The 12,238-nt window shown below is 38.4% G+C and overlaps 1 protein-coding gene across 4 annotated transcripts in view; it reads left to right on the forward strand.

Annotated features, from left to right (window-relative positions):
- The window catches only part of HDAC9 (histone deacetylase 9), a 274,226-nt gene that overhangs the window by 53,166 nt on the left and 208,822 nt on the right, over window positions 1–12,238 (forward strand). For all 4 annotated transcript variants that reach the window (XM_069007080.1, XM_069007076.1, XM_069007077.1 and 1 more), the window contains exon 5: window positions 1,303–1,424. In XM_069007080.1, the coding sequence (XP_068863181.1) occupies window positions 1,303–1,424 (122 nt within the window). The remainder of the gene's footprint in view (window positions 1–1,302; window positions 1,425–12,238) is intronic.

Here is a 12,238-nt window from a genome sequence, read left to right on the forward strand (position 1 = left end):
TATTGACATGTTAAGAGTTTAGTTTTGCAATTTTTATTCCCCACATAAATGAATCCAATAAAATGAACTCTGGCCACATTTCTGAAAGACTTCAATGTCATGCCCAAATTGACCTTCAACCGGACAAACAGAAATGCATATGGTTCACTAGATTTCCATGTTCTACTCATTCTTTTTCAAAAGGATTACTGAAGGCTGATGCTTGGAGTTTGCATTCTGAGCTAACCAGAGCATTTTGGTAACATGATTTAAGGTACAGTTACATTGTGTTTGGTGGAGATATGGTACTTAAATTTTTTCTTCCAAATAATGCATACAAGTCTCTTAAATATGTAAGATTTCTGAGCTAATAATCTGAGCTTCAGATGACTGAGAGTGAGGAGCTCTGCAGAGGATGCCTTCTGCTACACTGAAGAAAGTAGTACTTCCTCTCATGACAGAGATGTATTATTGAGTAACCACACTGCCTTGGAAAGACAAGCAGAGTCTGTAAAAGGCCAAGTAAAATTATGTTTAGATAAACACAAAGTTTTAAAGTTTCACTCCTTTCCCTCTTTCCCTCTCTAGATAAAAATATCAACGAACCCCCCCCTCCCCAAAAAACCCAACCTGTTTCTGAGCCAAATGATGCAATTTCTATTGCAATTGTTCAGAAAGCTCTGCCCACAAGATTTCTTTCATCCAGCAGTTGTCAGAAAATACTCTTCAGCTTGGAGCTTCTCTGCTGACATGAGTGCTGTGTGCTGCAGAGTGGTGTCCTCACAAGATTTACAAATTGAACTTAAATTCAAGGTTTCATTTACCTTGTGCACTAAATAATTTGGGGGAGGGGGATATCCAACAGATAATAATTCAATATTTCTGGTTAATTTTACACAAGCCTTCCTGCCCTGAAAATCCCCCACATTTTTTAGAGAAGGCTTGATCAATATACATCTATTTGTACATGATTAACAAGCCTTAAATGGCTTTTGTTGTGTGTTTTGTTGTGTCAGCTGATTCATATTGAAATGCAACCACCTGAAATGGTCAATTCCCCAAACTGGTGACAGATCATGTCTGTAAATCAACATGAATCTTGTCCTTTGTGACTTCTATAATGAGTGCAAAAAGTGCTTTCTTGGGAATCCCGAGGAGCTCCATCACTTACTGTAAGAGTGAAATTGGTTACATGAGCCTGTGGTTTGTGCACACTTAGACGAACGAGAACATAAACACAGCTGAGATGTGTACAACATGTGTAGATAGTTACTGCTGGTCACCTCAGTGACTGCTAATTTGTGACCTCTGTGTCTGCTGCAGGGCTGCCCACCATACCTCACTGGATCAAAGCTCTCCACCCCTGAGCGGGGCCTCGCCACCGTACAAATACACTTTACCAGGAGCACAGGATGCCAAGGATGATTTTCCACTTCGTAAAACGGGTGAGTTAGTGTCATTTATTCGAGCCCCTTGCCCAGCAGTTCTCCCACCCTTTGTTTTAACCAGGCTGTCCATCAGCAAGGCATATATCATATTCCACAAATCCTGTTCAAGATGATACTGTGGGTAAGTTCAAAGATCCAGACTGCATATTTACAAGGTCAGCCTGGCCACATGGTACCAAGAGTTGGTGTTTCCCAGTGCTAACAGCTAGAGCAAACTTCAGTTCTGATAAATTTTGTTTCTAAACAGATCATCATTTCATTATTCTTTATTTTCTTTGCCTCAGTGTGACTTCTGGCTTAAATAACTTTGTCTGTTCTGCTTGGTAGATACAGCATCTATCTTCAGATGGTATTTTGCCTTTAGACAATGATTTTCACAGCATTTTGAGGGGAAATCATGGAAAGAGGAGGAATTGGGTTAATATTATATTTTGTGTCATTGGTTGTCAAATTTTGTATGCGTATCACAGAATCACAGAATATTCTGAGTTGGAAGGGGCCCAGAAGGATCATGGAATCCAGCTCTTAAGTGAAGGGCCCATACAGGGATCGAACCTGTGAGCCTGGCATTATCAGCACTGTGCTCTGTGCATATATACACATTTGCATGTCTTCTGACACATAGAAAATGAGTCAGAAGACAAATTTTGAAGTTTTTTGAATATTTTAGAATATTTTAGAAGATCTAACAATTGAATATTTTGTCTTGCCAGCAGGTGAACTGTAGACTTAGCTTTTTCTGCACCATAAAGAAAGCTAGAATGGCAGTGGAGTCCATGTGGCTGTTGCCTCAGGACCTTGGTGCAGTGACTGGTATCCAGGAATGCAGGGAGACACTCAGAGGAGGGGGGGGAAGGAAAAGAAAACATTAGATCGCTTATTGCATGAGTCTGCTGTTGAGTGATATAGTTACGTTCAGAGAGAAAGTCTGACCCCCTACTGTGCTAACAGCCTTTGAATGTGATTTAGCCACTGGGAGATTTAAAACTAACTGCAAAACTGACTTGAAAAGTAGTGGCATTTGGAACCAGCATACATTCAGAGAGAAAATCCAGCCTGTATCTAATACTTTGGGGCAGACTCTCTAAGCTCATATTATGTCCCCAAATATTTTCAAAGGAATGGAAGCATGAAAAGCAAAATGCTAATTTCTTGTAGCTGAATTACTCTTTGTACAATATGGTGGCAATATAACAAGATTCTATAAAATCTTGTTCAGGCTGTTCATCACGATAAACCCTTATGTGGTTCTCTGCTTAATGCCACTGTGTAACATCTATTTTCTGTGCCAATAGATGATACATTTTCATTTTTTAAACAAAATGATGCATTCTACATCTTCTAAATGCTGTGAATCCATCTACATATATTTGAAATGCAAGCTTTAATTTTTCTCCCATGTTTATATATCTTAAACGTTGTGATTGATATTTATGATGTGTCAGACTGTTGATCAGTAAAACAAAACATTTTCAAACTTTGTAACAGTAAAGTTCTCGTGCAGCTGCTAATACTTTTATATCTCTGTGGGGGTTTCAAAATATTCCTTAATTCAATTCCCATTGTCTGCATAAGAGGACTATAATATAATTAAATCCAGATGTTTTCTATATGTTATTCCAAATATTTGGGCATGCAGTGCATCAGTTCCAAAATGGAACAAAGGACATGATGACTCTCTGAAAAGATATCTACAGAATAAATAGACAAATACTAATATAATCATTAGTATAACTGTTTCTATGACATTGACATAGTGATTCTGATAAGCAAATATAAATGAAGTGTACAGCATGCTGTATGTTAACAACAGAGGATATTTGATAGCTCTCCATATCCGTGAAAATAGCAACTGTTAATATCCTGTTTACACATCCAGTCTCTCTGTGTATTAGAGTTGTTTAATTCCAGCCTTCAGCAACATCCCCACAAAGTTTTCAATGATTGTTCATCAGGTTGAGAGTAAAAGCAACAGGAACCAAATCGACACAAGTCAAATGACCCTAAACTGATCTGGGTGGCTATAGGGCCATCCTCCAGGCAGAGGGGACATTGCGGAGCCTGTGTCATCCCCACGGGACCTTACTAGACAAAGATGTCCCACGAACACTCATGTATATGGACAGGCTGTAAGGCTGCAGAAATCTGACCTTTGCCATGAGGGGTGAACCTCTTTTCCTTCCCTTCAGGCTATGAACGCTTATTGCCACTGGCTCCTGGTAAACCCTCTGTGGTGCTGAACCTGCGTGAAGTCAGCAATTCATATGAAAGCAGACCTCACATTCCTTTCAGCCTTAAGAAAGGAATACCTGTTGTGGCTTTTAATCACAGCTTTGTTTTGCTTTTTATGTTACTTTTTTTTTTTTTTTAGTCTTTTTAGTATAAGATACAGAGGTATCTTCCTCTTCTCCAATTTTATAAAATGCTCTTGTAAGATAAGTCTGATTGAATCAAGTACTCTGAGATCAGATTTAATGTGCAACAAAGCTGAATGATTCTTTCTTGACATCCTAATGTGTTTTTCAGTGCTAAGGGAGCACCAAGTGTCACACAGGCATTGTAAATCATGAGTTTTGCTTGCTTGCTTTATTGCTCAGTAATCCATTTAATCTTTGCTTAATTAGTCCGGAAGTGGTATCTCCTTATTAATCTTTTAAAAATTAATTTTGAGAGAATGGTACAAATGAAAATATTCTCTGCAGCTTTCACTCTTCTAGCATCTAGAATGATGGAATGCATAGATAGCTAGGGGAAAGACTTGAGTCTTGCTCTGTCAGTGTTTACACTTAGATACCTGAGCTAACATCCTAGTGCAGTGACTGTGGTTACTCATCAAGTCTCAGCCATGTGGATTGTTCCTTTCTGTACAAGATGCAGCAGAAGTTGTCAGCAGTGGGCTTCACAAAGTTTAGCTGCATGGAGGATTGGGACTGTCCTAGGGGCTAGAGGCCAGAATATGCAACTCTTTGCACAGCTGCATTCAGATGTTCTGCGTTGACAGACTTTGAAAAGAGCAGAGCAAGGGGACCTATTGCTTCACTGGATAGATAAATATACCATAAGGAGAAGCTACACATCTGTAGCTACAAGCAGAATTTAGTGTAAACAGCATAAGATCAAATTTTAAAAATTCCCAAAACTTGCACCATGGATACCAGTTATAACATGTGTTTTCTGCAAAGCACCCAAAAGACTGAGCAGCACATGGCTCATTAACTTTCAATGAGACTAATGCTTCTAAATTACCCAGAGAGGTTTGAAAATACCTCCCTATTACTGAACACTTTTGAAATTCATACTGACTGTTTTAAGAGCTCTGATGGGAGCCATGTACTTTTGAAAACCTGATCATTTAATACGGGGAATTTTTGCTTGTTGAGCTCCTCTATTCTGTGATTATCTGTCCGGGAAAATATTATCCTCTTTATGAGGTTACTCTAAAACTAACAAAAACACAGTAAGCAACATGGGGTGGTAGGGTAGAAGATCTTTTCAAAGATTTTTTTTCTATTATTTTTTACCATGTCGAAATGCAGAAATTCTGGCAAATGGCTCTAACATGAGCATTTTCTTCAATCTTTAAAATTTCATTTTTTGTGTGCAACTGTTGATACAAACCAGCAAAAGTTCCAATAAGGGTTCACTCTCTGGCCAAAGCTGCGTACTTTTCAAAACTGTTGCTGTAGGTGAAATTTCTGCATTTTGTTTCATGTTTTGGCTTTCTTTGGAAGAAATTCCTGGGGACATCATCATATCAAGTATGAACTGTTTTTTCTTTCCTGAGTTTAAAACAATCATGGAAGAACGGGAATGTCAATCAGTATTTCTATTTATTTTGGTTTTGTGCCAGTTGAATCTTTCTTTGCAGATGGAGTTGTAAGCTTACGAGTTGCATTGTGCTTAGGGAACTGAAGATCTCTCACAATATAACAATTTGAAAAGATGTTTGTAGCTCACTTTCCAGAAATTGGAGGCATACTCGATGGAAACATAGCATGGGATTTTTTTAATAGCAAATAGTATGAGGTTCTTCCTTGGATAGGAGAAGTTGTGTAATTTCATACAGGAAAAAAGAGGAGATGAAGGATTGTTTAATATTGTGATGAAAGAGAGGAAGAAGGCTGTCCTGCACAGCCATGAAGATCACTCTGTAAAAACCATATTAAGTTAACCTGGTTAGGCAGTAGAATAACAGTGTAGCTCTTGTGTAAATGAGAGTGAAAGATTCCTGAATGAGAACTCAGCAGACATAATTTTTTAAGAAAAGAAATTAATTAGAATATTTTCTTTGTGCTCTTAGTGACTCAGTAGTTTACTGGAGTAGTTGAAACTTAGAAGAAAAACATTTTGTGTGTGAAGGTTTTTCTCCTTTCCCCTTTTGTGCCACCAAATTTTATTTCTGTTTGCATTTTCTAGGAAAACACTCTTGTGAAGGAACTGAAAAGCTGGATTTCTTTTGGTTTTCATTTTAAAAAAAGGGTTAGAGTATCTAAAACCCTCAATTACCATGTCTGCCAAAATGAAGAAGTCCAGCTCAGTGAAGTGCTATTTTTCTCTGAATTTATGAGTGAGCACAATAAATGGGAGAGGCACTTTGTTTATTGAAGCAGGGAAGTGAGGCAAACATATGATTCTCCTAATTTTATCCCATTTTCCAGGGATGCTAAGCATTCCTGCCTCTCCAGAGTCCTTGTTTTCCTGGGTTGGTGAACCATCTCAACAAATTTGGACTGGGTAATGTGCCCAGAAGAAAGCAATACTTATCACAGTGACAAGGAAAAAAGGTATCCTGATGATTACTCCTCTTCCCAATAGTCACCAAACGTTTTTAGCATTCCCAAATTCAGTTTCAATAACTTCAGAGCATGTAATTAGTAGTAGGAGGTTTTAGAAAGAGAAGAAGCTTTCACTTGCAATTGCAGAGTGAATCAGAAGCGAAGCTTCTGCATTCATGTAATGAATGAAACAAGTGTCCCAGGCCCTGGGAGCCAGCAGCTCAAAGGAAATGTGATGTCCTTGTAGCTACTGTGCAGGGCTGCTGTTGTCTCCAGCCCATCAGAGCCCTCCCAAGATGGGGCTGAGGAGGAATGCCCTGTCATTCTGATTGAATTCAAGTTAGAGGAGAATTTTTTTGAGATAGCTTAAAACGAAATAAAAATGAGTGCTAGGGTAGGCTTAATGACACTGTCAAAGAGAAAAGAACTTGTGTAGGTATGCTTCAGTATCATGAAAGCTGCCAGGGCCTGCACCAGGGTTCAACAGGAGTCATCACCAGAATGATTCTCATGAAGACCATCATAGTCTTCCCATCAGTGGAAGGTTGTTTCTCTAATGTATTTTATTTAACACTTACTTTTAACTGCAAAAAGCAAGTTTTTTATGCATGGGTAAAAAACTTACTCAGTTTCCAGATTCACTGTATTTCTCTTTTAGCAAAAATCCCACTACTTGTGCATATATTATGTTCTGTTTTGCCAGTAATTACTCTATGATCCTACTGACCCTTCTTCATAACTAGACTAATTATACAATCTTGATCAAAATACTGTCTTCGTTCTTTTACTGCCCAGCGTATAACCAAAATTGAATTATGAAGTTCTTCAGGTGATTACATAAAAGTTTTCTTACACTAACTGTGTATGTTTTCAAAAATGCTTTAAAAGTTAGCATTAGGAAGTAGCCTGCATAACTTGTTGATAACCAGGTAATCAGATACTAGACACCTTTCTGACTTTTGAACCTAAAGAAACAGCTTCAATAAGCAACAGGGAGCAGTCCTAAAATCTAAAGCATTTTAAGAGCATAGTGTCCACTGAAAATGAAGTGGAATGTTTTTAATGGGTATTTCAAAGTTTGTTCCCTCTGGATAAGTAAGTTACAAAATACTGCATATAAAATTTGAGACTCTTTGAAGTCGTAGAAACTGTCCTGTTTGATTTCAGTAGGACTGGGATTTTTATTCCACTGTATCTAGAGCAGAGGCGATTGAAAACTTTTAGAAAAGTAAACCAGACCATCTAAAAGATGGCAAAAAGAGAGAAACAGAGAAGTCAGAAGTAGAAATCACATGGTATGGGATCATCCAAAATAGAAGATATCGGTTAGTAAAAAGTGCACTTCTCCAAAATCCTGCAAAACATAGTTTCACTGAAAAATCTATTCAAACCCACAACTTTAATTAAGGGGTTTAGCTGCCAAATAACATGTTGTGGCTAAAGCCAAGTAAGTATTACAGAGCCATTCATGAGCAAAGGCATAAGCTTTGTACTTTGCTTTTGATTTTCTCATGGGAAAGTAATATAAATGAGAGTGATACCTCCCTGTTGGCTTTAACTGTTAGAAATGCAAAGCATGCTGAAATTGTACATAATTCTCTTCCAAAGGAAAGGAAATAGCATTTCAATGGTTTTCCTCAGTGTCTTGTTGAGTTATGGTGGTGCACAATTATTCCTGTTAAATTACTCTACCAGATGGAAGGTTACATTGTATATTTAGCTAATTAAGTTGTAGGGGACTGGAATTATATCCCAGAGCATAAAGAACCTATCTAAAAGTAAATTTATTTTAATTCAGTATAGTTGTTAAGGTGCAGCATGGATGTCCAATTAAAACTTCAAACGTGGGGTTTTTCTTCTCACTTTGCTTAACATGAAGAGATACCTTCACAAAGTTGGCCTTGCCTACAGAAGTTCAAGAAAACACACATCCCTTCAATGTCCAAACTACTTCAGAGCCAATTTTATCTTCATTTATCTTCACTGGAGCTGAAGTGCCTTCCTACTTTTGAGATGAACTTGGCCTATGGTTCTCATCTTCTAGAGAGCAAGATATAATGTGTTTTGGTTGCTTTTGTTTTCTTGGCATCCTGTTGCTTTTGGACAACTCTGGAATACAATTCAGCAGTCTAGACCTAACCAGCTCGTATTTCCTGATAATGCTGATGTCCTGTTAAACTGGGGAGAAGCTGTTGGTGTTTCATCATTAATTTCTGAAGGTTGATGAAATACTGGATTGTACTTTTTGCCTGACATCAGTGAGTTATCACTCCTGGATATTTTCCTAGATCAAAATCTGTGGGATTTAAACACCCTATGAACTAATTCCTTCTTTTATGGGGCTTGGGGAACAACTATATTATTTTATTCTATAAAAAATGGATCATATATTAGGATTCAAATGGTGACCCTGGCAAAAGCTTTGACTTTGGGGGCTAGGGGATTATCTCTGGCAGTTCTTCACTGAAGAGAGTATTTTTTCTTGGGATTCAGTGGATTTGAGAGGGGGATTTAGGCTGAAGAGGGGGATTTGCTATATTTGCAGAAAGTATGATATTATATTCCCATTACTTCTTCCCAGCTAGAACCAACTGGTGTAGATGGTCAGAAGAAAGGGTAAGAACTACCAGTGGAGACCTAACCAGAAGGACTGCCAGTCATGCATATCTTAATTTATTTTTTGAATTATTACCATTCAAATGAGGGATACCCTCTATTCAAGCGCCTGTTTCATCATCTTCTTTCTCCTCTACACCTCCTGAGAACTCAGATGCAAGTGGGCTCCAGAAAGTGTTATAATGGTGTCATAAAATTACAGAATTTGATGATGTGCAGAGAAGATGAAAATGAATTTTAAACTATTCTTATTCTTTAATTCTATGGTTTAAGACAGTGAAGTAGTATTTGCTTTTTAATCCCCTACTTATTATTGGAAAAGGATATTATTTTACCCATAAGAATATTAAGGTGGACCTGACACAGTAGTGATGTGTTATGGGTTCAGCAGACTTGAGATACAATGACGACTCATAAGGCCCAGTAAAACCATGGCCTCCTTGAAACTGCTGTATAACCCTGTGGTGCAAATCCAAGGAGATGCTTTTTCTTTGCTAAAAATTAGAATTTATTTAAAATTCTATCAAGAGACCTGTTCTTTTGCCTTATAGGTTACATGAAGATCATATATCAACAGGAAATATATCATATTGTTCAGATATTCAAGATCTCCAATTCTAGCTAAATCCAAGCAGTACAATAGTTTCTACATCTAACTCAATAAATTATGCCTAGAAAGATAATGCTTGTTTGCATAGGTAATGAAACAAATATTTTATGTTTCATACAGACTGCAGTGAATAACAAGGAAAAGTTAGATATTTAAAGTAGCTTCAGGGGCTATTTCATTTTTGAACCTGCTTTAGAAAATTAATGAAAATTTGCTAATCTTGTTAAATTGGTTTCCTTAGCCTGAAGAGAGCAAAAGGGCTGCAAGATCCCCTCTAATCTAATTAGCTCTTTTACCATGTGTTTCACTAAACCTGTTTTTTTATTTAGGGAATGGATATTTACCTTAGTCTGAAAAAATAAAGCATTCTACCTTTTACAGAAGTAAAATAAAGCAAAGGACTAAAGGGTTTCACATATGACCAGCACTCCCCACAAAGTGAATGGTTGTGCAGGAAACAGTTTCAGTGTATCCTGAAAACCCATTAGGTGATGCAAGCCAGAAAAACAAAGTGTCTCCGTCCTGTGCTGCTGTATCTGGTTCTCCTGCCTTGTTGGGACCACCCAGCCGTCAGGTCCATGTAGTTCTTGGGAGAGCTTTAGAGGGCATGTGTAAATAGCTTTCAGTCCCATGAATCTAATTTAAAACTGTTTTAGAAGTGGCATTTTAAATCATCAGAACTGAGAAGTCATTGAACCCACAGAATTACACTGCATGCAGGTGTCTTCCAGTCTATCATCCAGTGGGGAGAATGTCCATGTGTACGTTGTCCAATATTGTCTTCTATTGGGATGTGGCCTTCTAAAGCAAATGTCAGTCAGTCGTTTATGAAGGCAGAGGCACTGCTCATTGTGCCTGTGCTTTATATAATCATGTGGAGGTGGCTGAACCACTCTGTGGCAGCCTACAGGAAGGCAGAGCAGCGAGCAGAAACTTCATTCAGAGCAGAGAATAGTCACATGATTGTGAGAAACCTGTGCCGTAAAGGCTGTGAGACCACCAGGTCTCTCAGAAGGACAGACTCATTCACAACTCTTCACAAAGCTGCTGAGGAAGCTGGAGACAGCTTTAGTCCCTGACCTGTGTCTCTCTGCCCCTCCAGCTTTCTGCCAGGCTTTGGTTGCATCCATAGTTTTGGTGAGGAAGCCCAGATTATCTTCACATTTATCCTCTCTGTTTTACTTAAGGGTGTCTTGTGCATTTCATTCTGCCTTCATCAACTGAAGGGGAAACTGGGAAGTTTCTGCTTAGCCCACTACTTTCAGACCAGCTTCTAAGGAGCCTAAGATATGTCTGTTCTGGTTGATTTTGTTGCAGTATTAATGTGGAATTTGACCTTTTCCTTGGTCTCCAGGTCCAGGCATAGCATAGGCAGGCAGGCTGCTTTATTACTTATGTGTATTACCAGGGTGACTGGAAGCCCACAGCATGGACCAGGAACCTGTTGAGCTATGTGATGAACCTGAAAAAATGAGGATCTCTTCACAGTGTGGTTTTTTTTCCCATTCTGCCCTTTCTGCTTCAGGAGAAATCACAACAGAAATCTCCAAGTGATCTCATTATCCACATGCAGTATTGTCCTGAAAATTTTCAATTTCCAGAGTGCTAGAAAGAAACTTGACAAAGGATAAACCAGTGGTATGCTGACAATACCCCCATTGTGCTAACCAGTGCCATCTTAATGTTTTTTTCCTGCAGTTCTGATGGTCTGTACCATACCTCCTATTTTGTGCTGTAACTTTAAGCTGTCTCAGGCATGGAGTGTCATGGTTGTGTGTTGTACAGCACAAAATCCTTGTCTGTACATGAGTCTCTAGTATATCAACCTGTGTGGTGTGAATAAACAGATATCTTGACTGTGTGTTCAATTATTGATACTGGTTAGATACGAGCCAGAAGAAAACCCCAAACTCCTGCATGGAGTACAGCACAGAATATATTGAAGTCAGTATCACATATGACTCTTCACAGCTTAAAAAAGTATAGCTAAAGAAATGGAGAATACCTGTGAAGATTTACGTTAAGATCTTGAAGTCTTCGTTTTTTAATTTTTTCTGGTGACCTAATTATGTTCAGGAAGTTCAGGTTGCTGCTTTAAAAATAGTCTTAGTGATAGCAGTTGATGCCTGGGCAATGGTGAACAATTTTTCTTTCCCAAGTAAGTTTTGCCAGTGTTGCTCATGCTGGTGTTGGAATCTTTTTAGCCAAATTTAGCATCATTTACCTCGACTGCCGCACAGCTTTTCTAAGCCAGCCTGCTTGTGAGGAAAAGGAAATGCTTTCACTTTAGAGCCTTTCGAAATCTGGACAAAAGCTCACTTTCTGTTCTTCAGGTTTCCTATATATGGCTTTAGCCTCGAGATGAGGACCTGCTTGCTATGCACCCTCTCCCATCCCCCATTTCCTGCCTGGCTTCATTAAATGCTGATTTGAAGTTGGCACACGCTCTTCTGATACAAAAGTACTACTGTGTTCCAGGAACCATCAGAAAGTAATGCATTGTTGTCTTTTACATTCTCTTCATATATATGTCTTCTCCCCATGCGTAAAAAGGATTTTCATTCCTTCTTCTTAAATACCTCTGCATGTTTAATAAAATGAAACAGTGAAGCAAAGCCCTGTCAAGAAAACCTCAGCTCATTTGGGAGCAATCTGGCCCCAGGCTATATTCTTTAATGCTAGTATCTACAAATTGCTAATATTAAGCAAAATGGAGTATAGGACATAATGACTTCACCTAATAATTTTCCTATCTCTTGTGCTTGTATCTGAGTATCCTGCTTCTTAGGAGAGACTAGCTTTCTTTCACC

The sequence above is a fragment of the Aphelocoma coerulescens genome, chromosome 2, assembly GCF_041296385.1.
Source record: "Aphelocoma coerulescens isolate FSJ_1873_10779 chromosome 2, UR_Acoe_1.0, whole genome shotgun sequence".
Classification (NCBI taxonomy): domain Eukaryota; kingdom Metazoa; phylum Chordata; class Aves; order Passeriformes; family Corvidae; genus Aphelocoma; species Aphelocoma coerulescens.